The following is a 26,634-nucleotide window of genomic DNA, read 5'->3' as shown; positions in this document are numbered from 1 at the left end:
TGAGGTGTAATCCATACTGAAGCTGTGGTCCTTGATCTTCATTAGTAAGTGCTTCAAGTGCTCTTCACTTTCAGCAAACAAGGTTGTGTCATCTGCATAATGCAGGTTGTTAATGAGTCTTCCTCCAATGCTGATGCCCTGTTCTTCTTCACAGAGTCCAGCTTCTCATATTATTTGCTCAGCATACAGATTGAATAGGTATGGTGAAAGGATGGAATGATGACACAGCTTACCTGACTTTAAACCACGCAGTATCCCCTTGTTCTGTTCAAATGACTGCCTCTTGATCCATGTACAGATTCCTCATGAGCACAATTAAGTGTTCCAGAATTCTCATTCTTCGAAATGTTATCCATAATTTGTTGTGATGCACACAGTAAAATGCCTTAGCATAATCAATTATACACAGGTAAACATCTTTCTGGTATTCTCTGTTTTCAGCCAGGATCCATCTGACATGAGCAATGATATCCCTGGTTCCACGTCCTCTTCTAAATCTGGCTTGAATTTCTGGCAGTTCTCTGACAATATACTGCTATAGCCACTTTTGAATTATCTTCAGCAAAATTTTGCTTGCATGTGATATTAATGATATTGTGCAATAATTTCCACATCAGTTGGATCACCTTTCTTCGGAATATGCATAAATACGGACTTCTTCCAGTTGGTTGGCCAGGTACCTGTCTTCCAAATTTCTTGGCACAGACGACTGAGCACTTCCAATGCTGCATCTGTTTGTTGAAACATCCAACTGGTATTCCGTCAATTCCTGGAGCTGTTTTTTGCCAATGCCTTCAGTGCAGCTTGGACTTCTTCCTTCAGTACCATCAGTTCCTGATCATATGTTACCTCCTGAAATGGTTGAATGTTAACCTATTCTTTTTGGTAAAGTGACTATGTGTATTCCTTCCATCTTCTTTTGATGCTTCTTGCATCATTTAATATTTTCTCCGTAGAATCCTTCAGTATTGCAACTTGAGGCTTGAATTTTTTCTTCGGTTCTTTCAGCTTGAGAAATGCTGAGCGTGTTCTTCCCTTTTGGTTTTCTATCTCCAGGTCTTTGCACATGTCATCATAATACTTTGTCTTCTCCAGACACCCTTTGAAATCTTCAGCTCTTTTTACTTCATCATTTTTTCCTTTTGCTTTAGCTACTCTTTGTTCAGGAAACCCTGGTGGCGTAGTGGTTAAGTGCTATGGCTGCTAACCAAAGGGTCGGCAATTCGAATCCGCCAGGCGCTCCTAGGGAACACTATGGGGCAGTTCTACTCTGTCCTATAGGGTCGCTATGAGTCGGAATCAACTCGCTGGCACTGGGTTTGGTTTTTTGGTTTACTCTTCGTTTAAGAGCAAATTTCAGAGTCTCTTCTGACATCCATTTTGGTCTTTCCTTTCTCTCCTGTCTTTTTAATGACCTCTTGCTTTTTTCATGTTTGATGTCATTCCACAACTCACCTGGTCTTCAGTTATTAGTGTTCAATGTGTCTCTAAATTCAGGTGAGATATACTCAAGGTTGTACTTTGGCTCTCATGAACTCGTTCTAATTTTCTTCAGTTTCAACTTTAACTTGCATATGAGTAATTGATGGTCTGAGCTGCAGTCGGCCACTGGCCTTGTTCTGACTGATGATATTGAGCTTTTCCATTGCCTCTTTCCACAGATGTAGTCAATTTGATTCCTGTGTATTCCATCTGGTGAGGTCCGTGGGTATTCCCCATTTATGTTGGTGAAAAAAGGTATTTGCAATGAAGAAGTCATTGGTCTTGCAAAATTCAATCATGCAATCTCCAGCATCGTTTCTATCACCAAGGCCATGTTTTACAACTATCAAATCCTCTTCTTTGTTTCCAACTTTCGCGTTCCAATCACCAGCAATTATCAGTGCACCTAGATTGCATGTTCGATCAATTTCAGACTGCAGAAGTTGGTAAAAATCTTCAATTTCTTTCATCTTTGGCCTTGGTAGTTGGTGCATAAATTTGAATAATAGTTGTATTAACTGGTCTTCCTTGTAGACGTATGAATATTATCCTATCGCTGACAGCATTGTACTTTAAGAATAGGTCTTGAAATGTTCTTTTTGATGATGAATGCAACACCATTCCTCATTCAAGTTGGCATAGTAGAGCATATGATTATCTGATTCAAAATGACCAGTATCAGTCCATGTCAGCTCACTAATGCCTTGGATATTGATTTTATGCGTACCATTTCATTTTTTGACGATTTCCAATTTTCCTAGATTCGCACATTGTACATTCCATGTTCCGATTATTAATGGATGTTTGCAGCTGTTTCTTCTCATTTTGAGTCGTGCCACATCAGCAAATGAAGGTTCCAAAGGGTTGACTCCATCCAAGTCATTACGGTTGACTCCACTTTGAGGAGGCAGTTCTTCCCCAGTCGTATTTTGAGTGCCTTCCAACCTGACGGGCTCATCTTCCGGCACTACATCAGACAATGTTCCTCTGCCATTTATAAGGTTTTCACTGGCTAATTCTTTTCTGAAGCAGACTGCCGAGTCCTTCTTCCTAGTCTGTCTTAGTCTGGAAGCTCATCTGAAACCTGTCCGCCATGGGTGACCCTGCTGGCATTTGAATACCAGTGGCACAGCTTTCAGGGTCACAGCAATACACAAGACCCCACAGTATGACAAACTGACAGACACATCAGGGAGCCTTTGTGTAGATATATGTTTTTGTCTGTCTTGGTGAATAATCTAAGAGTAGAATGCTGGGTCATGGAATAAGTATATGTTTAAATGTATGAGAAACTTCCAAGCTGTTTTCCACAGTGCGTGTGCACCTCCACTAACGATGTATGAGAGTTCCACTTGCTCCTCCTCCTCACCAACACTTAGCATAGTCAGTCTTTTTAATTATACACATTCTAGTGGGTATCTCATTGCAGTCTTAATTTGCATTTTTCAGGTAAGATGTTAAGCATCCTCTCATGTGCTTATTGACCATTCACATATCTTGTTTTGCAAAGTGTCTGTTCAAATCTTTTGCCCATTTTAAAATTGGTTTCTCTTATTATTGAGCTGTAAGAGTTCTTTACATATTCCAAATACAAGCCTTAAATACATATACTGAAAATATTTTCTGCTAGTCTGCGGCTTGCCTTTCCATTTCTTTCTCTTTTTTTTTTAATGATTTGTGCTCTGTGTGGCCTAGTTCAGAAATTTTTGCCTACCAATAGATCATCAAAATTTTCTCTTATGTTTTCTCCTAGAAGTTTTGTAACTTTCACTTCTACATTGAAGTCTGTGATCCATTTTGAGCTAATTTCTGTGTATGGGGTGAGGTACAGGGTGAGATCCAATATTTTCCATTTGGGTATTGTTATGGATTAAAATGTCTACAAAAAGTATGTTAAATTGGCTAGGCCATGTTTCCCAGTATTGTGTGATTGTTCACCACTTTGTCATCTGATGTGATTTTCCTATGTGTTGTAAATCCTGCCTCTATGATGTTAATGAAGCAGAATTAGAAGCAGTTATGTTAATGAGGCAGGACTCAATCTACAAAATGAGGTTATATCTTGAGTCGATCTCTTCTGAGATATAAAACAAAGAAGTGAGTAGAGACATGGGGACCTAATGCCACCAAGAATGAAGAACCATGAAGACAGCGTGTCCTTTGGACCAGGGGTCCCTGCACTGAAAAGCTCCTAGAGCAGGGAATGATTGATGACAAGGACCTTCCCCCAGAGCCAACAGAGAGAGAAAGCCTTCCCCTGGAGCTGGCACCCTGAATTCGGACTTCTAGCCTCCTAGATTGTGAGAGAATAAACTTCTCTTTGTTAAAGGCATCCTCTTGTGGCATTTCTGTTACAGCAGCACTAGATAACTAAGATATCCAGTTAGTCCAGCACCATTTGTCAAAAAGATTGTCTTATCCCACTTTGGACCTTGTTTGAAAATCAATTAACTATACATGTGAGGGTCAATTTCTAGATTCTATTCTGTTCCATTGATCAATATGTCTGTCCTTACACCAATTCCACAGTTTTGATAAATGCAGCATTATAGTAAAAATTGAAATCAGTAGTTTGTCCTTCAACTTTGTTCCTTCTTAAAATTGCTTTGACTTTTCTATAGCCTCTGCATTTTCATATGAGTTTTAGAATCAGCTTCTCAATTTCTACAAAAAATCCAGCTGGAATTTTGTTTGGGGTTGGATTGAATCTGTAGTTCAATATGGAGAAAATTGACATCTTAATAATATTGAGCCTTCCAGTAAAAGAACATAGTATATATTCCACTTATGAGGTCTGTTTTAATTTCATTCAATGTAAAAATTTTATACATATTTTGATAAATTTGTCCCCAAATATTTTGTGGTTTTGAATGTTATTGTAAATGGTATTTTTAACTTAATTTTCTAATTATAATATAAAATACAATAAACTTTTGTATATTGACCTTGTATCCTGTGATCTTGATAAATGTACTTACTGGTTCTAGTTGCTTTTTTGCAGATTAATAGAATTTTCTACATAAAGAATCATGCCATCTGAAAGTAAAGACAATATTACTTCTCTTCATAATCTATCTCTATATAAATGTAATGAATATATAGAAAATTAAAAAAAAAAAAAACCATTGCTGTCGAGTCGATTCCAACTTATTGCTCTACTGAGATCTCTAGTACAATATTGAATAGAAATGTTGAGAGTGAACTCCTAGCCTTGTTCCCAACCTTAGGGGTAAAGCATTCAGTCTTTTACCATTAAGTAGGATATTAACTATAGCTTTTTCGTAGATTGAGGAAGTCCTGGCTTGGTGAGTTTTTTTTTTTTTTTTTAAATCATAAATGGTGTTTAAATTTCTTAATGTTTTTTCTATATTTAGTGAGATGGTCATTTTTTTTTCTTTATTTTGTTAATATGATGAATTATATTGATTGATTTCATAATATTAAACCAACCCTGAGTTCCTGATATAAACCTTGCTTGATCATGATTTTGATCATGATGTGGAAACCCTGGTGGCATAGTCATTAAGTGCTACGGCTGCTAACCAAAGGATCAGCAGTTTGAATCCGTCAGGCGCTCCTTGGAAATTCTATGGGGCAGTTCTACTCTGTCCTATAGGGTCACCATGAGTTGGAATCTACTCAACGGCACTGGGTTTGGTTTTGGATCATGATGTATTTGCTAATGTTTTCTTTATAAATTTTGTATCTGTGTTCATGGGGACATTTGTCTCTAGTTTTCTTTTACTTGCAATTTCTTGTCTAGTTTAGGAATCGGAGTAATATTGTCTTCATAAAATGATAGCAAATGTCCCTTCCTCCTCTATCTTCTCAAAGGGTTTGTGTAAATTTCGTACCATTTCATACTTAAATGTTTGATAGAGTGCACCGATGAAGCCTGGAGTTGTGAGAAAGTTTTTAATTACAACTTCACTTCCTTTAATAGGTATAGGGCTATTCAGATTTTCTGTTTCATCTTGTACTCGTTTTGGTAGCTAGTGTCTTTCAAGGGATCTGACAATTTCATCTAAGTTGTCAAATTTATTGACATAAAATTATTCATAATATTCCCTTATTGTCCTTTTAATGTCTGTAGGATCTGTAGTGATATCCCCTCTTCATTCTTGAAAGTAATAATTTGTGCTTTCTCTTTTTATCTTAATTATTCTTGCTAAGAATTTTTCAATTTTATTGATCTTTTCAAATAATCTGTTTAGGTTTCTTTGATTTTTCACCACTGTTTGTCCATTTTCTGTTTTACTGATTTCTGCTCTTATACTTATTATGCCCTTCCTTTGCATATTTTGGGTTTAATTTCTCTTTTTTTGGCTTCTTAAGGTGAAAGCTATGATCATTTATTATAAACCTTTCTTTTTTTCTGATGTAAGCACTTAAAGTTTAAATTTCCCTCAAAGCAATGTTTACCTAAAACTGCATCCCACAAATTTTTGATATGTTCTGGTTTCATGATCATTCAGTTTAAAATATTTTCTATTTTCCCTTGTGATTTACACTTGGATTCATGGGTTATTAGAAGTGTGTTGTTTAATTTCCAAATATTTGGGGCCATTCTAGCTATCTTTTTGTTGTTGATTTCTAATATAATTCTGTTGTGATCAGAAAACAAAATCTGTACTATTTCAGCCCTTTTAAGTTACCTGAAGATCATTTTGGTCCTTTGGAGGCCTTTTTAAGCCTCTTTTTTTTTTTTTCAGGGTGGGTATGTTGTTGTTATGTTCTTAGTTGCCGTTGTGTGGACTCCAACTCAAGATGACCTTATATACAACAGAATAAAATGTTGCCCAGTCCTGTGCCATTTTCGTGATCATTGACATGTCTGAGTCCATTGTTGCAGCTGTTCAATCCGTCACGCTGAGGGCTTCCCTCATTTTCATCAGCTGTCTACTTTACCAGAGAAGGTGGGTCTACGGTAGCCTTAATCTAAAGACAGCTTAGCGTTACTATGAAGATGTGCCCCTTCTGGATCTCTGCTAATTGCCCCAGGTATTCAATTAAGTTTCTCCAGTCTGCTGGTCAGAATTCAAGTGTCTCCCAGCCCATGTGTGAGCTCTGGGAATCACTGAGCTTACAGCTCCTTCGTAGTTTTTCTCTTCCAGGTAGTTCTTCCTTGCCTGGCCTAGTGGTGTTTCACTTTATGCATGCACAGCTTAGTATTCAGCCAAAGAGTCAAGGGACCCCATGCAGATTATTGCATCTCTTTCTCTGTTTAGCTCCATCCTTCCCAGTGCCCCACCCTGCAAATTTCAGGAACCTCCGTTTCCCCAAACTCCAATCCCTGTCTCGTCAAATCACGTGAGTTGCCATGCTCGCCTTGGGTTCCACCTTTGTGTGACACCGATTTGAACACTGCCTCCAGGTAGAAAGTCAGAGCAATTAAAGGGCTCACCCCATTTGTTCCTCTTCTCTTGGGGATCACAATCCTGAGCTGCCTATTTTCCAGTGTCTAAAAACAACTGTTTCATATATTTTATCCAGATTTCTAGTTGCTTACAGGTGGGGGGCAAGTCAAGTAGCAGTTATACCATCATGGTTCCAGATGCCCCAAACCATCAATTTTATGGAGAGGGAAACTGAGGTCCAAAGAGAAGAGACTTGCCTAATACTGTGGTTGCCAAGATGTGTTCCAGAAAACAGTAGTTCTGCAAGATGACTAAGTGGTGTTCCATTAAGAATAAGAAGAGGAAAAGGGGGAGGCAGAGGGATTCTGTGTTTTAAGTGAGTTTGGGAAATTCTGGTTTAAACAAAAATAAGTAAGTTTCCTCCCCATAGAACATCTCAGGGCTTCTGACATGTTAATGTGCATTTTAAAGTTCTAAGAGATGAGTGGAAGTAATGACATTTCACAAATGTCTTTCACCACAAAGTGCTTTTTTTGTTTGTTTCATGAAACACCCCCAGGAGAACAGTGTAATGTGGAGACTAAGAGACAGGCTCTGGAATCAGATAGACCTCAGTTCAAATCCCCGCTCTACTTGAACTCATAGGAAGGGTTCAAAAAGAGGAAATTGGTGACAGAGAGGGCTCCTGGTGCTCTTTGTGGAAACCATGCTGCCAGCTCATAGAGAGCTCTCCAGGTGGAGAAAATAGCCAATAAGGGTAGAGGGGAATCAAACAGTTCATACCCACAAGTAGACATGGTATCAGCTTGCAGTGGCTAAGGACAAGCAAAAATTCCCACTTGGTTGGGGCACTAACAGGAAGCCAGTGCCAAATTCAGTAGCATACACCTGAGCCCAAGAGCAACACACAATGTTCCACAAATAGCCACCAGAAGGGGACAGGACGATGAGTGGTGATGTTTCCAAGAGGACCCTCCATTTCCTGGACCCAAGGAAGACAGGCCCCTCCTCTTCTTGCCCATGTCTTCCCCTGTGGGATTTGAGACATGCACAAACACACACAAGGGTCAGCTTGCCCACAGCTGGCACTCTGCAAGAGGAGAAGGAAGGTGAGAACCAGCCCTCAGTTTCAATGTCACTACCCAGGGGTCCTCTCAAGCTCTCCCCAGCACTGTCATAATTGTGTAACACCTTTAATGAGTAACCACTGGATGGCTGATGGTTTAAGGGGGGCCCCAAAGAAAAGAATACTGGGTTTGATATCAGAGAGACCTAGATTCAAACCCTGACACAAGTCAGGGCCTCAGTTTCCTCATCTGAAAATGAGGATTCTCAAACTTTCTTCAGAGATGGGCACTTTCCCCTGATCCCTACCCACCTTCAGAGGAAGACGGGCCCCCAGTCATACAATCTCATAGCACTCTACACTTTCTTTCACTGTTTTCAGTTAATAAATAACTTTCCTAAAGAAACACAGTCTGTAAAAATAGCTTAGAATATCTCACATATTGGGCACTTTCATGTGCCTGGCCCAATTCTTAAGTCATTTAATCCTTAGGTTATCCCTATAATGTAGACACTATTATTATCCCCCTTATGCAAATGAAGAAACTGGGGCCCAGAAGGGTTAAGTTACTTGCTCAAGGTCATACAGCAAATAAGTGTCAGCACAAGGATTCAAACCCAGGCCCATCTGACTCTGGGGACCTACTGTTCACCAAGCTTCCTGATAAAAAAGAATTTGTGAAGATGATAAAAACCTTGCACATATTTGACAAACCAGTGGCCATAACTCCCTGGCACCCACAGGGGTAAAAAACTCCAGGTGGATGGGGCCCAGAAAGGCTGTGGGTTTTCATAGGCAAGACTTCAGAGACAATGGGGCACATTCAACATGCTGGGAACATCCCAGTTGGCTTTTCACACGAGCCTACCACCGCTTACCCAGCATGATAAATCCCTATTTAAAATCTTGACTATTGAGACTGCATCAAAAGCAACATGACTCTCTGATCTAAACCACAAAAATCTTGCCACCGTTGCTTGTAAAAGAAAAGGAAGAGGTGGAGCCTGGACCAGTGGGTGATGAGTAGATAAAGAGATAGAAGGTGCTGAGACTCAGTTCTATCTCCTGAACAGACTGAGTCTCCTAGCTATCATACCTTTGCCCAGGCTCTGTGCCGTACCTCAGTGCTCCCTCCCTCCTCATCAACAGTCACATCCTGCCCATCTCAGCTTAACCATCCCACCCAAAGGTAAATATTCTCAAAATTCTGGCAGCACTAGTTGTCCCCCATCATCCATATGGCAATTAGCCTAGTCTTGACTTCCCTGGGTCAGTCTTATCTCTCCAACTAGTCAGTGAGTTCCTTGGGAGCAAAGCCTGTGTTTTCTGCCTCTCTCTGTCTCTTGATAGGACTCGGCAGCAAGACATGCCCCTCATCACCCTCGCCTCCTACTATCTGCCACACCCACTTAAGGATTTAGTCCAATGAGACGTCTCCACGTTATCCTCACTTGCCAATCTCCACACATTTGCACACACCGTTCGGCATTCATAAATGCCCTTTCTTTCCCATCTTTGTCCAAATCCTACTCATTCCTCCAGGCCTAGCATAATACAGTAGAAATAGCCATTTGCAATTCAGAAAGACCTGCATTTAAATCCTGGCTCAGCTACTTTCTGGCTGTTCAGCCAGGACAAGTGACTTCTCTCTGACCCTCCGTTTCTTCATCTGTAAAATGAGGGGTCGATAATGCCTACCATGCAAGTCTGTGGTGAAGATTTAATGACAGAGATAACAAAAAGAATATGATGACTAAATGCATATCAATGAATTTGAAAAAGTATACGAAATGGACAAATTTCTAGGCAAACATAACTTACCATAAGTAACTTAAAAAGAAACGGAAAGCCTAAATAGTCCTGTGCTCCTTTAAATAAATTGAATTAGAAGTTTAAAATCTTTTCATACAGAAAACAACACAAGAAGATTGCTTTCCTGCTCCCAATACCAAACTTCCAAGGAGTAGGCCATTCCAATCTTCCAGGATAAGGAAAAAAGTGAATAGTCTCCAATTCATTTGATGATGTTGTTGTTGTTGTTATGTGCCATCGAGTCAAGATAAGACTTATAATATTGGTACCAAAAACCAGACAAGAATAGTATAAGACACCACAACGAGGCTAGCATTAATCCAAAAAACACAAAATAATAAATGTTGGAGAGGTTGTGGAGACTGGAACACTTACACACTGCTGGTAGGAATGTAAAATGGTACAACCACTTTGGAAATAGATTTGGCACTTCCTTAAAAAGCTAGAAATAGAAGTGCCATACGATCCAGCAATCCCACTCCTTGAAATATATCCTAGAAAAATAAGAGCTGTCACACGAATAGATACTGCATACCCATGTTCACTGCAGCACTGTTCACATCAGCAAAAGGATGGAAACAACCTAGGTTCCCATCAATGGACAAATGGATAAACAAATTATAGTATATTCACACAATGGAATACAACACAAAAATAAAGAACAATGATGAATCCGTGAAACATCTCATAGCATGGATGAATCTGGAAGACATTATGATGAGTGATATTAGTCAGTCACAAAAGGACAAATATTGTATGAGACCACTATTACAAGAGCTCAAGAAGAGGTTTAAACATAGAAGAAAACATTCTTTGGTGGTTACCAGGGTGGGGAGGGATAGAGATAGTAGACAAGAATTATCTTAGGTTGCATCAATTGGTCTCAACTCATCTGGTGCAAGGAAGGATGAAGAACACCAAAGACACAAGGTAATTGTGACCCTAAGAGACAGAAAGGACCACATAAACGAGAGACTACATCAGCCTGAGACCAGAAGAACTAGATGGTGCCCAGCCATGATGGATGACTGCCCTGACGGGGAACACAACAGATAACCCCCGAGGGGGCAGGAGAGCAGTGGGATGCAGACCCCAAATTCTCATGAAAAGACCAGATTTTACGGTCAGACTGGGACTAGAAGGACCCCAGAGGTCATGGTCCCCAGACCTTCTGTTAGCCCAAGACAAGAACCATTTCCAAAGCCAACTCTTCAGACAGGGATTGGACCAGAATATGGGATGGAAAATGATACTGGTGAAGAATGAGCTTCTTGGATCAAGTAGACACATGAGACTATGTTGCCATCTCCTGTCTGGAGGGGAGAAGAGAGGGCAGAGGGGGACAGAAGCTGCCCGAATAGACACAAGGAAAGAGAGTGGAGGGAAGGAGTGTGCTGTCTCATTGAGGGGAGAGCAATTACATGTACAGCAAAGTGTATATAAATTTTGTATGAGAGACTGACTTGATTTGTAAACTTTCACTTAAAGCAAAATAAAAATTAATTAAAAAAAAAAAGAATTATCTTAAGTGAAAGGAAGAACAGCACACAACACAGGGGAAGTCAGCATCACTGGACTAAACCAAAAGCTAAGAAGTTTCCTGAACAAAACTCAAAACTTCGAGGGATAGTGTAGCAGGGGCAGGGGTCTGGGGACCATGGTTTCAGGGGACATATAGGTCAACTGGCATACCAAAGTTTATTAAGAAAATGTTCTGCATCCCACTTTGGTGAGTGGCATCTAGGGTCTTAAAAGCTAGCGAGCGGCCATCTAAGATGCATCAATTGGTCCCAGCCCACCTGGAGCAAAGGAGAATGAAGAACACCAAAGACACAAGGAAAATATTAGTACGAGAGACAAAAGGGGCCACATAAACCAGAGACTCCATCAGCCTGAGACCAGAAGAACTAGAGGGTGCCTGGCTACCACCAATGACGGCCCTGACAGGGAACACAACAGAGAGTTCCTGACAGAGCAGGAGAAAATGGGGTGCAGAACTCCATTTCTACTAAAAAGACCAGACTTAATGGTCTGACTGAGACTGCAGGGACCCCAGAAGACATGGCCCCCGGACTCTCTGTTAACCAAGAACTAAAACCATTCCCAAAGCCAACCCTTCAGACAAAGAATAGACTGACCATAAGACATAAAATGATACTCGAAAAGAGTGTGCTTCTTAGTTCACGTAGATAAAAAAAAAAAAAAAAAAGGAAGGGCCAGCGCAGGCTTCTTATTGCCCATTTCCTTCATTATCAGGACGTTTAGACCTTTTGTCATTTGTTTTTGGGCATTTGCATTCCTTCTCTGGTGAATTGTTTTTTCTGCTATTGGCTTATTATCCTTCCTTATTGTTCGTAGGAGAGCTATACATAGTAAACAGGCAGCCCTTCACCAGGGGTACGCATAAAGCGGTATGTCTAGGGGTCGCTTCCCTCCCAGGGTAGCCTTTTGCTTGCACCCTCAGATCATGGTCTACTGGCCCTTGGCCTCATCAGGCCCTCAAGGCACTGTGCCTCCCACTTGAGTCTCAGCCGTGACCTCCATGTATGGTGGTTCCAGCCGCCTTGGTACATGGGGCTTGACAGACTCACCCTGCCACCGTCCCCGATTCTGGCCTGTGATGTTCTTTGACCTGGTTTTTCCTCCTTGGCCAAGCCCAGCCTTGGCCAAGTGCACCCATTTTTCTTCGATATCCAGCCCAAATATCAAGCCACCGTGACATTTTCCTCAGTTTCTCCCCGTGTTAACAGCCTGCTCCTCTTTACGGTACTCATGCAGGCACTGTTGCTCCTGTGATGCAGGACGTGCTTTGACTAATCATTGGACCAGTCGGTGGGCAGGCCTGTCTTGTTCTCCCTCGAGTTCTGACCTTGTTGGATTGGAGGAGCCGCTCACTCACGCTTGTCAGCTTAGTCAGCAAACGTGTGCTAAGCACCTGCTGTGTGCTAGCACTGTGCAAGGCCTGGCCCCTTGGTGCCTAGTGGATAGGTGGGTGGCCTCCCTCACGCTTTGTCACTGAAGCCTGTGTCTGTCTGTCTACAGCTGGGCCGGTGCACCAATAGCGTGGCCAAATTTGAGCTGATGCGCCCATCCAACAGAGTGCCGCTCCTGGTGCTGTGCCAGGACCACAGGGCGCGGATGGTGAAGCAGCAGTGCTGCCCGGGCTGTGGCTACTTCTGCATGGCGGTAAGTCTGCACCATAGGACTCCTTGCATCTGTTGCCCCTCCACGGTCTTTCTCTGAGGCTCTGCCTCCTGCCTCCTCTCATCATGCGGCTCTTTCTGGGCCAGCTGTGCTACGTGGGCCCCGCTGACCTGGGCAGCTGTAATCCCAATTCTGCTCTGTGGGCCCTGTTGACCCAGCCGGCTCTGTCCCACAGGCATGTCCTGCCAGCTTTCTTAGGAACCGTAATCTCTGGGCACTGACTCCTGGATGCTGTGCATCCTGGCTGCACCTACCGTGGGGGTCCTGGCCCCTGCCATGTCCCCGCTGTGCTCGGCTGGCTCCCCTTGGGCCTCTGCCCATGCTGTTGCCCAGTGTCTGCCTCCCCCAAGCCGGCCTCACGATGCATTTGTCAGATAAGCATGTTCTGTGTGCCCCCTCCTCCCTCCACCTTGATTGACCTGGTGTCATTGCCGTTGCCCCCCATCTCCACACGGACTTTCCCTAACTTCACCATCTCAGTGAGTGGGGTAATTCTGGGCATCCCAGCTCTGGACCTGTCTCAGCTTTTTCCTTGAGTCCTATAGCTCTCTGTCCAACAAATTGTGTGTCTGGTCTGAGCCTCCCCCACACCTCTGCCCCTCCCTCTTCTCCCTTCAGCTCCACCATGGTCCTCAGCACAGGCTTCACAGTGGGTGTTGACCCCTCCTTTCTGCGATACAGGTGCTTTCTGGAGAGACATGGCATGCGACACATCTTCGTGGTATGGACCATGTTGGTGGCAGTCAGAGGGACGGAGGCTTGAGGTCACAAAGGCATTTACAGAGTGAGGGGGAGGAGACTAAATGGGCAGCTCCTGTCCCGAGGCAAGATGAGAAGGCAGAAGCAGGCAGGAGCTGGTCAAATGGACATGGGAAATCCAGGGTGGAAAGGAGGAATGTGCAGTCACATTATAGGAATAGCAACAAGGGTCACATAACAATGTGTACATAAATTTTTGTATGAGAAACTAACTTGAGCTGTAAACTTTCACCTAAAGCACAATAAAAAGAAAAAAAAAATAGTACAAGAAAGAAAAGTCGCAGGCTAATCCCACTCAGAAACACACCTTTAAAAACCTGAACAATATTACAAATACACTGAATCCAACAAGATATAAAAAATATAATACATCATGACCAAATTGGATTTATCCCAGAAATTTAAGGTTGTTTTAACATTAGAAAATCAAAAAATGTCACTCACCTTTCTAACAGATTTAAAAAAAAAAAAAAACATGATCATCAAAACCAACGCAAAAAAAAAAAGCCTTTGGTAAGTTTAATGCCCATTTAAAATAAAAACTAAAAACAGAAGGCATTTTTTTTACTCTAATAAAATGTTTCTACCAAACACCTAGAGCAAACTTCATTCTCAGTGTTTAAATGTTAGAAGCATTTAAAATCAGGAAAACAAGGTAAGAATTCCTACTGGAGCCACTTCTGCTGATCATCGCGCTGGAGGTCTCAGCCAGCGGAAGTAGAAAGACAGAGAAAAAGGGTAAGAAGTGGGAAAGGAGAAACAGAACTGTCAGTACTCGCAGATCCGTTAGTTGTACTCAAAAAATCTGAAAAGATTCTACAGACAAATTAGAATCAATATGAAAGATTATCAGGGAGATGGGTATAAGATCAACATGCATATAAAAATCAACCGCATTTCTGTATACCAGCAATAGTTAGAAAATGTAATTTTTTAAGTATACCATTTACAATAGCAATTGAAACTATTAGGAACCTAAGAATATATCTAACAAAAGGTGTGTAAGATTTTATGGAGAAAATTATGGAGACCTAAATAAATGGGGCTATATATTCATGGATAGAAAGGCAATTTCATAAGATGTCAGTTCTTCCCAAATTGACCTATACAGTAAATATAAATCCAATCAAAATTCCAACAAGGTTTTTCAAGGAACTTGACAAGCTGATTCTAAAATTTATAAGAGAATGAGGACAAAAATAGCCAAGATATCCTTGACAAAGAGCAAATTGGTAGGGTTTGATGTTTCAGGTATCAAGACTTAGATAGCTACCGTAATTAGACAGTGTGGTATTAGCACAAGGATCATCAAATTCACCAATGAAAGAGAATAAGGGAGCCCAGAAACAACCCCATATACATGTAAACATGATGTATGATAGGGGTGTCATTGCAAATCAGATCCTAGTGCACTTGGTTACCCCTGTGGAAAAAAATAAATAAAATCCTTAACTCACACCACACACAAATCAATTCCAGAAGGATAAAGACTTAAATGTAAATTATTAAAAGTTTCAGAAAAAAGTAAAAAAATTTCTATGACCTTGGGTAGGGAAGAAATTCTTTAAGAAAACACAAAAAGTGGAAATCATAAAGGAAAAGATGGATGAATTTGACTAAATTAAAATAAAAACCTTCTGTTCATCCCAACACACTATAAATAACCTCAAAGAATGAGCCACAAATTGGGAGAAGATATTTGCAATTCACAAGCAACAAATGATTATTATCCTAAATATATAAAGAACTCCTAAAAATCACTAAGAAGCATCAGAAAATCCAATAGAAAATTAGGCAAGAGACATGAACAGGCGTTTCACGGAAGAAGAAACCTGAATGGCCAATAATGACTTGAAAATATGTTCAACCGCATTAGTAATCACAGAAATGCAAATTAAGACTATAGAAAATTACCATTTTACACGAACTTGTTCAGCAAAAGTTTAGAAGCCTGGCATATTCTGGTCTTGATGTAGAGCAACAGGAACTCTTACATACTGCTGCTGGGAGTGTAAATAGGCATGGCCACTTTGGGAAATAATTTGGCACTGTTTTGTCAAGTGGGACACGCACGTAGTCCACAATCCAGCAATTCTACTTAGAGAATCTCCTGTAGGGTGCATCCGGAGACTCGTAAAGATAGCCACAGAAGCCTCGTTTATAATCACAAGAAAACTAGAAACGAATGGAATTTCCATGGAAGGCAGAATGGATAAATAAACTGAGATATATTCACATGATGGAAAACTATACATCAGAGAAAATAAATGAGCTACGGCAAAACAGCCACGTGGGCAAATATTAGAAACGTGATGAAACATGTTGAAAAATATAGTGTAGTTTCATTTCTATAAAGCTTAACAGTGAGCAAAACTAATGCACTGTTTGGGGATACATGCACACCTGGTAAAACTGGCCCCCCCAAAAAGGAAGAAAAGAATAAACACAAATCTCAGATGAGTGTTTACATCTAGGAAGGACATAGGGGATATAATTAGAGACAGGCACTCAGACAACGTTCTAATTAATCAGTGGGATCCACTGGTGTTTGGTGTACTATTATGCTTCATGATGTCCACAATCATCACGTATTTTCTTTTGTAGAAATCAACATTAAATATATGTGGTAGAGCAACTTATAACACGCTCCTAGCATATATTAACCACGCCAGGTAAGATTCACTACCTTTTTCCCATGTGCCAGGCACAGCACCAGATGATTTAGACACATTATCTCATTTAGTCTTCACAGCAGCCCTATGTGCGGAGATGATCTTTATCTCCGTTTTACATATTTAAAAAAACAGAGGTTAAGCAACTTGCCCTGGGCCACACAGCTAAGAAGAGATCTGAACTGCAAGCACAGGTGTCTGCAACTCCAGAGCACTACCCTGTTGGTCACTGGATCTCCCTCCTATCACACAGCAGACACTCGATAAATGGTGAGAACTCTGATCCCCTCTAATCACACAGCAGCACTCCCTCCTGAGGCCCCTCCCTCCTCTGAGCACTTTGCACAATTATCACATTCGACCCTTACTTGTGCAGAGTTCCTTGCAGGCTCCTCCAATAAAACAATACTGCCTGTGCCCTTTCTCAGTATTTCCAGAGCCAGTGCTGGTACCCAGTAGGAGCTCTATAAATGCTTACATCTTGGGTAGGGGTTTTACAGAACTCATCTGATGTGGGGAGGACCCCAGAGAGGGCTGGTCTGTTGGTTCAGGAGGCTGGGAGAGGGGGAGCCCCAGGGCCAGGAGGAAGGGGAGAACACTTACCCCGGGGGCTGTAGCTGTGGGTGTCCATGAAGGAGAGGCCCAGCCGCTCGTCCTCCTGCAGGGTGCTCTGGTCAGTGAAGCTCCTGTCCACGGCACTCATCATGTGTGTCTTCTCCTGGCGGTAGTTGACAGTGGCCTTGGTCATGTTCACCGGCTTCCTGCAGAGGGGGTGATGGGAGACGTGGGCATTGAACTGGTCTGGACAATGGCCAGAGATGAGTAGGGAGGCCCGGCAGTTGGGGGCCTGACCCAGGAGCAGGCAATCATCCTAGAAGCATCTCTGGATGCCGAAATGGCTGTGCCTCCATCCTTCACACCAGACCCAGAGAGATGCTGCCCCTCTAGAGAGGCCAGACAGGACCTCTACCCTGAGGACCTTTGCTGAGAGCAACAAGTGGGGCAGCAGTGGCTTCAGGCTTCCCCTCCTTCTGGCTCAGCTTTATAGATTAGGACAGCAATCTGTGACTCTGCAGGAATTTTTAAGAAAGTGGGAGAGAAAAAAGGGGAGTAGGGAGGCAGGGGACTCAGCTCCAGCGATCGAGGGGCCAAGTGACAGGCAAAGGGAAATGCCTTGGGACCTGTGATGAGGTGAGAGAAGCACCCAAGGGGCCTAATCATAGGGAAGGCTGGAGACCAAAGAGCCATCCCCCTGCTTGGCCCTACTAACTGCAGGATGTGGGGCAGACCTGAAAAAGGACTTCCAGGTTATTAAGACTCAGGGACACTGACCATCAGTGGGGATGAGGAGGCCAATGAAAGTCTCCTCCCAGAGAGGAAAACTCCAGACTCAAGAGATGTCTGTGGCAGGGGATGGACTCAATGGACTCTGGATGCCCCTCCTGCCAAGAACACCATGTCCTCCCTGTGCTAAGAAGACAGCTCCGTGTCCACACTGGGGACCACTGCTGCTGTGCACTGAGGGGGCATGGCCTTCCCAGCCTGGGTGCAAGACAGCTCTGCCAGCCCAGGCCTGGTCCTCCACCCACCACCAGGCTCTGGCCATCACCCTCACTGTGGCTGGGGCAGAGCCAAAGGTGTCTTTGGGGACTGGTGAAGACAAGCCTCTGTAAACAGGACCCTGACAACCAGTAGGAAACAATGAAGGTGGAAGGGAAAAGAAGAGAAGAAAACAGGAGGAAAGGGGGGGAAGAGAAGACAAAAGAGAACTAGAAGGCTACAGAGAAGGAGGAGCAAATGGAACAAAGAGAAAGAAAAAAGGTACAATAAGGAAAGAGACAGAGAGATGGGGGGGGGGGACAGAGAGGGAGGGACAGGCCAGAGACCAGTAAACCACAAGGAGGGCAGAGAGAGAGCCGTGGACAGATGACCACAGTCAAGCTGAACAATGGCGCCCAAAGTAGACATGTCAATGACTGGATACTGGCCTAGAAGGCAGTCTCCAATGGAGGACCGTGAGTCTCACTCCCAGCCCAGGCCTCTGGGCCTTCCTGGAAGAGCTACAAAAACAAATCATATCAGACCCACAGAAGACAGATGCTGGGAGGGACACCTAACATGCTGTTGGCTTCCAGCTGATCTCAATGTGAGATTAAGCAGATGGAATGTAATATAGATACTTTCAAAAGTTCTGAATTTAGATTCAAAAATTAACTGCAGAAGTAGGGAAGGAGGGAGAGCTGCCTTGTCAGCAATTCCTGCAGAAGCTGAGCTGGGGACTCAGCGTGAGTTGATGGGGTTTGGTTGCTGGAAAAGCAAAGCTAACATGGCATTGGGAGACTCAATGAAAGTAAAGGTTCTGGGAGGAAGAGGGGAGAGACCCGCCGTCATCCAGGTCGGCCCAGGGTCACTGAGATGCTCTGTAAGGGGACGGAGAACAAGCACAAGTGGGAGGAAAATTTCTGGAAGGCTTGCAGAGTAAGAGAGGACAGAGAAAGAAGAGCAGGGTAGCATCGGCAGGTCATGGAGTCAGACTGGAGGTTATAACCCCAGCCCTGGCACTTTCTGTGACCTCTGACAACTCCCTTCACCTCTCTGAGCCTCAGTTTTCCCAACACTAAAATGGCAAATGGGGTGTTAATAATAATTACTATCTCATATAGCAGTTGTGAGGATTCTGTGTAAAGCACAGAGTTTGGCCCAGAAGAAGTGCCCAGGAAATGGTGGGTGTGAAGAAACTGGGGCCCTGGCTGGAGAAGGGGCTGTCGTGAAAGAGAGCTGTCCACGCTGTTGAAAGAGCTGCTGGCATTGGGGACAGATCCGGACCACACGCTCACACACACAGACACAGACACACACACACACACAGGCTGTAGACTCTAGAGAGACCTGTGTGAGGACGTTCTAGGACATGGACTTCAGTCTGGTGTCAGGAAGTCCTTCCGACCAGCTGGAGTGGACAGCTCAGTCACACAGCATGGTGGCGGAGAGGACACTGAGGCTCAGGGAGGTTAAGAGACTTGCCCAGGCTGACTCAGGCAGAGCCACATCTCAAACCCATGATTCTGACTACAAAACCACACTTGTGACCAACATGCGAGGAGGAAGATGAAGAGGAGAGACTGCAGAGGTGGGGAACTCCGAGACAGAGGTGGCTGCGGGGAGCTGAGTCTGACACTAGGCCAGGCAGGGTGTGAAATCCAAGCCCCAGTCAGAGAGGGTGGAAATGCGGGCCTCACGCTAGGCGGGGGCAGGACTCAGAAGGCCTGGGCGGGGCTACTTACGGGTAGTAGGAGTAGGCATAGTGGTCTCTCCTGGCAGCGTGCAAAGAGAGAACAACACAGTTGTGTCCATGGTCCTTCCAGCAGGCTGGGCTGAGGGCAGCGCCCAACCAGCAGGGAGGGGCTCGGGGGGGGGGCTGTCCAGGGCCTGAACAAATCAGAAGGACCTTCCTTGTCCCAAAGGCTGGCTGGGGTCAGACGCTGAGGGCCAGCACCCAGGCCCCTTCTGAGACCTCCTCCTGCTGCTGGAGTAAGGGGGAGGAGGGGCAGAGGGCAGAGCTTTCACACACACTCAAACACACTCATACACACACGCACACAAAGACACGTTCACACATCAACAGACACACATACTCATACACAGAAACACTGACACACACGCTCTCACAGTTGTACATACAAACTCATATTCATGTTATCCTCATGTGTAACTCATACACACAAATGCAGACATACATGCACGCACAGACACCTTTGTACACACATAGTCAAACACACACATGAACACACACTCACACTGACACTCACACACACTACCTTACACGCACTCCCATGCAGACACCCCACACTCAAAGGTAACCAGCTCACCTGGAGCTGCACTCACCCCCTGCAGAAAGCACCCCCCCACACACTGGTGTCTGAAGCTGCTCACACCTGCAGCCCCTCTTCCCATGAGGGGCCTGCCCTTTGCATGTGCCTATGCCGGGACGGAAGAGTGGCAGGGACAGGGAGAGGGCAGGGTGGAGAGCGCTCCAGCTGGACTCCCAGAGCAAACCTAAGGGCCACCTTCACCCACCCTAATTGCTTCTGGAACATGAGGTCCATTAAAGGAGCCAGGTCACCCCCTCATGGGAGAACCCAAAGCACAAGTTGGGTCAAGAGCCCTAAGGTTACCACAGAGTGGGGTAGGTAGAGAAGGTCTGATTCTCACTTCACAGATGGGGAAGCTGAGTCCCAGAGAGAGTCATGGTCTAGCCCGGTACACCCTGAGGTCAGTGGAAGGGTCCAGAACAAGCCCTAGACCTTTGGGCACTTGGACCAGGACCCCAGCTCCAGAACCACCTCTGTGTTCCCTCCTGATCCCCATCCAGGCCCACTCCAGGGATCCTCCACTCACCCACCCCCACAACAATTCCGACAGCAGGGACCCCACTAATGACCTTCCACAAGGAAATCTTGCAGATTATAGGAAGGAGAGAGGATAACTGAAGACTGAGGCCTAGTGAGGTCAGGAGATTGGCTGGAGGTCACACAGCAAGTCTCAGCCATCCCAGAGAGAGGGGAGTGTCAGGTCCTTGTGGCTGGTCACAGAGGCCCCGGGGAGCAGGGGGCGGGGAAGGGAAGTGGCTGGAGAAATGGCATCCTTCTTATCTAAGCTGAAATGTCATTTCCTCAAAAGGGGCTTCCCTGATCACTCCCCTACAGGCCCCAACTAAATTGTCTCCCATTATCCTCTCTCTGCCCCCCACCCCAGCACTCTGTTCTTTCTGTTATAGCACCTACCACAATTTGTGATCGTCTATCCACTTGTGTTTCTTCTTGTTAATGCCGGTCCCCCCACACCCACTAACTACAAAGTACAAGAGGGCAGGGTCCTTCTCTGTTTTGCCCACCACTGCATCCTCAGAACCTAACCCAGTACCTGGCACATTATGCTCCTTCAAAAATGTTTTGTTGATCAAGTAATCAATAAATAAGTGAAAATAAATAAAAGAATGTTACCCCTATTAGCTTCCATTTCCTCCGCTAAAAAAAAGTGAGGTTAATAATAATCCCCACCACAGGACTGTCCTGTCCTGAGGCTGACGCCCCATGAAGTGTGTGCTCAGCAGGGGCTCATAAACTGCTCCTCCCCGCCTCCCTCTTTCAGAAGGCTGGTCACAGCTGAGTTGGGGGCAGGAAGCAGGACTTCAGGAGGACCCAGCTCCACTGGGCCAGACTTCTCTCTACCTTCAAGAAGCTCTCCATCCAGCAGGAGAGATAAATATCAAGCAAAGCACCAAAACAAAACAAAACCCATTGCCATCAAGTTGATTCTGACTCATTGCGACCCTATAGGACAGAGTAGAACTGCCCCATAGAGTTTCCAATGAGCGCCTGGAGGATTCAAACTGCAGACCTCTTGGTTAGCAGCCGTAGCACTTAACCACTACACCACCAGGGCTTCCAGCAAAGCACTACGAGTCATTATTTGAAAAAGTGAAAGGTGAAGAAAGCACTGTGAAGGAGAAGGGCAGAGAACTTTGGAAGCAGAACAAGGGAATCTGACCTGGCCTGGGGTCAGCCAGGCTTTCTCTTCCATGCCCTGGAACTTCCCTGACCATACATTCCCAAGAAAAAAGCCTGGCACAAGGTCAGATCTGCCAAGTCTGATTGTCCACATGGGCAGAACAGGACACAGAATCTGAAATCTCCCAGCTAACCCCCAGCTGCTTCCTATCTTCCCCCTTGAGCCTTCTCCTTCGTCCAACAAGGGTTCAACATGGGGTTAACTGCCCTCCTTCAACAACCTCATTTATTCATTACATTCACATCACAAGTTGTTCTGAACACCCCCATCCTTCCGGAGTGGCTGTCTCCCACAGGCAACCCACAATCCAGACTGGGAGAGCCCTGAGAAGCTCAGTGGATGCTGGAAGAGCCAGAGAAGGATTCTGGTGGCTGAAGTGAGAGACTATGCAGTGGGACTGAGCGATGCTTAGAGAAAGTAAGAAGTTCCTAGGGGCGAGGTCCTAGAGGTTAGTTCACAGGCTTTTGGAGTAACCTGAAAGGGCTTATAGGGGTAGCAGCTGCATAAACTAGAGGGGTCCATAGTAAGGCCTTGGCAACGTCTCTGACCCAACTGGGGCCAATTCTTTTGGCAGAGGTGGGTGAGACTCCCCACTTTGCCAATCCTTTCTCCTGAGGGTAGATTTCTAGAACCTCAAATACCACCAGCAACCCCCTAAAATCTGATCCATCTCCTACAGCCCTCTCTACACACCACCCTACTCAGAGACACCTCTTGGGACCGCTGTAGGGCAGGCCCCCTGCTGGGAAGGACAAGGAACTGTCACAGGGCACTTACTGTGCACCAGATGTGGTGAGGCCCCTCACACCTGTGGCCCTGAGGAACATGGGCTTTGTAGTTGGGCCTGGCTTCAACTCAGGACCTGCCGCTGACCAGCCCAGTGACACAAGCAAGTCACTTAATTACATTTTCCTCATCAGTAAAAAGGGAGTGAGACCTGCTTCATGGGTCAGGATCCAATAAGGACATGCTCTGCCTTGCCAGCCTTGTTCTCAGAACAGTACCTGGCACATAGCAGGTGCTCAGTAACTAACGTTCTAAGGGGTGATGTGTGTAAAGCTCTTCCCACATAGTTAAAAATATTTTGCCTCGTGAAGCTATGCCAGGACTGGGGCAGGGAAAAATCACAAGCCCCCCACCCTGGATAGGCCATCCACGCACCCCACTATGCTGGTACGGTAACCCCCAGTCTCCCTCTCCTGCTGGTGCCTGTCCTCAGGCAAGGTGCCCCGGCCAGTTCTCTCATCTGTCTGGATCCTACTTATCTGGACCCAGCAGCCCTGAGATCCAGTGCCAACACAGCCATGTGTGCCCAGCCTGTCAGCAGCAGTGACTATAGAAGCCAAAGCCCAAGAGGGGAGGGAGTAGAGCTGGCTCTGCCTCTGGCACTATGGGTGAATTCAGGCAGCCTCATGTCGACTCTGGGCATCTCCATCTTCAACTAAGTCGCTTGGACCACAGCCTGGTGGGAAGTGGGGTAGTGGAGGAGGGGAAACGGGAAGCTGGGGGTCTCAAGAGCATCCCATCCAGCTCTATTAGAGGTGCTTGGCCTTCATCTGCTCCATGCGCTGGGCTCCCCAGGGGAGGATTTTTGGATTTTTGGTATTTAGAAGAAAGTTTTTTTTTTTTTTTTTGCTTTAAAAAGATCTGAAAGCCACTAGACTAGATGTCCTTGAACTACCTGGCATTCCTCACTTTCTGAGGCTTTGAGCCTCTACGATTCTAAAATTCTGAGATTCTTAGAATACCAAATCATGGATTTCCAAAATTCTAGATTCTAAGATGTGCTGGGATTCATACCACCCACTGCAACATGCACTAGAAAACGTGTCCCTCACAAATGCCAGGCTGGACCTTTCAGGCTGGCAGATAGTAGGAACAAGAGGGGAGTTTTCTCTCTGTCATGGGCCCAGGAGGACTCCCCAGGGATCCATAATAACACAGTCCAGGGGATGGTGGGCCCATGAGAGGATGGGGTCAGGGAAGAGCCATGGCTCAGGGCCCTGGGTTTGAAGGGGAGTGAGCCCCATCCCCATTGCTCAGGGTCACCCCACCTGTGGTGGTCAGGGCGGGCAAGTGGATAGGTTTTTAAGTGGCTGGAGATTCCAACTCAAGCCACCCCTCAGACCCTCCTTCCTAGAACACCACAGGAAGGTGGTGCCCTCTTCTAGCACAGCTCCTTGGCAGCAAACACCGAGCAGCCTTCCCTGGACAGCAGTACCTGGCACCATCCAGACTTGGGTTCCAGCCAAGCCATTCCAGGGCAGCTCCATTTGCCGAGTGTCTGGCTTCCCATTGCCCAGTTCGGCTCCACCCACAGGCCTGATGCCCAGGCTGGCAGCCCTCCACACACCCACCAGGCGGCTGCCCACCTGGCCCCAGCCATCTCTCTTCTACACCCACCAGACCTCTCAGGGGCAGGAGCAGCAGGTGGACCAGGGCACCAGCCTCACTCACCCCTTGCGGATGATGACAATGATGGCCCCCAGGAGGAGGATGAGGACAGCAAGCCCCCCTGCACAGATGCCCAAGATGAGCCCCATCTCCTCTGATCGCTGGGACACCTCCAGGGGCTGCTTGTTTTCCTTGCAGGCAGCTGGGGAGAGCAAAGCAGGACAAAGCATCAGAAGGGACAGGGACCATCTACCTTCTGCCTGCAGAGGTCTCAGCCCCATGGAACAAGCTGGGCTGCACAAACACACAGACAGCTGGCCCTTGCCTCCAACACTGTCCTGCCTTTCAGTCAGACTTATCTCCACTTTCTCCTGCAGTCCCCACCTCACCACGGAAGTGGCAGGGGGCAGATACAGAGCCTAGAACCAGCTCTTGGTAACTGTCAACCCTATGGCCCAACCATAATGGCTCCCCCCACCACAGAACTACCACAGGCCCCTGCCAAGGCCCCTGCTGTGACCACCCTGGGGGCCCTGCTGTCCAGCCAGGATGAAGGAGGTGGGGTACATGAGGACCAAGAGGGAAACCCTTCCTAAGCCCAGGCCTGCAGGCCAGCCCTCCTCTGCTTCCACAGCCCGGGGTCCTCAGGATCACCTCCCCATAGCTGGGTGGGCAAGAAACCCGAGCGGAAGGGCTGAAGGAACCCAGCGGGACTTACCTTTCCGGGCAATGCGGATGCAGTTCAGCCGGGTCTCCTGGAGGCACAGATGGGGATCTCAGTGCCGCTGATGACCCGACCCTACCCGCCCCAGGCCGGAATCTCGGGCAGCATTTCTTGGGCCCAGTCAGGGCTTTTTCTGGTGTGGACTGTAACTAAGGACACCCCACCAGGCAGAAGGGCCTGGGGGAAGCCAGGAAGGGAGAGGCCTGAGAGGCGAGGGGTCTGCAAATAAGGGCAAGAGCCTTAGGAAAGGGGGGCAAGGCAGCTGAGATGAAAGGGAACAGGGAAAGAAATGACAAGGTAAAGGGGGTGGGGCCTCAGAAATGAGGGCGGGGTCTAGACTCAGCCCTCTGGTTAGGGAGAAATTAGGCGGGAAAGTCCAGAGGAGGGAGTCTGAAGAAGAGGGTGAAGCTTCAGGGAAGAGGGCGGGTCCTAGGCCTCAAGATCTGGTTAAGGAGGAGGAAGCTGAGATGGGCTCCTTTGGAGAGGGCAGAGCCTGAGACACAATTACCTGGGCCTCAGGAATGGGACAGGGACTAGCCTGAGGACCTGGATAGAAAGAGAGGGGCCTGGGAAAGAAGGCTCAGGAAAGAGGTAGGGTTCTGTGGGAAGAAGCCTGACATCAGGAAGGCGGGGCTCAAGAGAGGGGGCGGGACTCAGAGAAAGAGGTAGGACTCCCAGGAAGGAGCTGGACTCAGGGGAAGGGGTGGGGCTCAGGGGAGGGGCAGGACTCTGAGTAAGGGCGGGACTCAGGTGAGGGGGTGGAGCTTAGGGTAGGAGAGCATGACTCAGGGGAGGGGGCTGGGCTCATGGGAAGAGGGCAGGGCCTAGGGGGAATCTCGGTGCCCCTCTGGCCTCTGTGGTGGGCCAGCTTCTAGGTGTCCCCAGCCTGGCACCCACCCCACCCCTGTCCACCCCCACCCCATCTCCAGCTGGTCCCTCACCCCCTTCAGGTGGCTTGTTGCCTGGAAGTAGATGAGGTAAGCCTTCCTGGGCTCAAGCGGTGGGTTCCAGAAGCCACGATAGGTCTGGTTGTCACCCACGGTGAAGGGCATGGGCTCGGGCAGGCTGTTAGCCGCCAGTTCTGCACCAAAATAATGCACCAGGCCACGGGCCTGTGCAGTGTCAAAGGTCAGTGGCACCGGGAAGCAGTCCTGGCCACCTGGCTCCCGCCGCAGCCGCCGCTGCCGCTCCTCCTCCACAATCACCTGGTATACGCTGGAAAGAGACAGGAGGCACATCAGCAGAAGAGGCCAGAAGATGGAGAGGCGTCCGATGGCTAAGGACACGGGCTTTGGGTCAGGTAGACCTGGGCACTAATCGGAGCTTTGCCTCCTACTAGCTGGCCAGGTCACTTTGATCTCCCTGGGCTTCGGTTTCCACCTCTGTAAAATGGTAGTGACCACAGGTCTGTTCCGTGAAGTAGATGTGAGGATGAAATGAGGTACAGTACTAAGGAACATGGCAAGTTTAGCAAGCAGCCAGTGCATGTCAGCTGTTATGACTGTTACTAACCACAGCTAAGAGAGTCCTGATCAACCACACCAAGCCCCAGACCCCACCCCACCTCTTCAATGGGTCCTCCTGTGCCTAACA

At 46.3% G+C, this 26,634-nt stretch overlaps 1 protein-coding gene across 9 annotated transcripts in view; it reads right to left on the bottom strand.

The window, feature by feature from the left end:
* PTPRU (protein tyrosine phosphatase receptor type U) overlaps positions 1-26,634 on the bottom strand; it is a 98,727-nt gene that overhangs the window by 29,678 nt on the left and 42,415 nt on the right. For 5 of the 9 annotated variants that reach the window (XM_049878488.1, XM_049878493.1, XM_049878492.1 and 2 more), the window contains 5 exons: positions 25,983-26,256; positions 25,036-25,072; positions 24,381-24,519; positions 19,637-19,666; positions 16,956-17,113 (listed from right to left, as the gene is read on the bottom strand). In XM_049878488.1, coding sequence (XP_049734445.1) covers positions 16,956-17,113; positions 19,637-19,666; positions 24,381-24,519; positions 25,036-25,072; positions 25,983-26,256 — 638 coding nt within the window. Of the gene's footprint in view, positions 1-4,408; positions 7,930-16,955; positions 17,114-19,636; positions 19,667-24,380; positions 24,520-25,035; positions 25,073-25,982; positions 26,257-26,634 lie in introns of those variants that run through there. The other 4 variants (XM_049878490.1, XM_049878489.1, XM_049878494.1 and 1 more) reach the window with 3 other exon arrangements.

Source organism: Elephas maximus, chromosome 3 (assembly GCF_024166365.1).
Source record: "Elephas maximus indicus isolate mEleMax1 chromosome 3, mEleMax1 primary haplotype, whole genome shotgun sequence".
Lineage (NCBI taxonomy): Eukaryota > Metazoa > Chordata > Mammalia > Proboscidea > Elephantidae > Elephas > Elephas maximus.
This window is presented reverse-complemented; position numbering and strand designations above follow the sequence as displayed.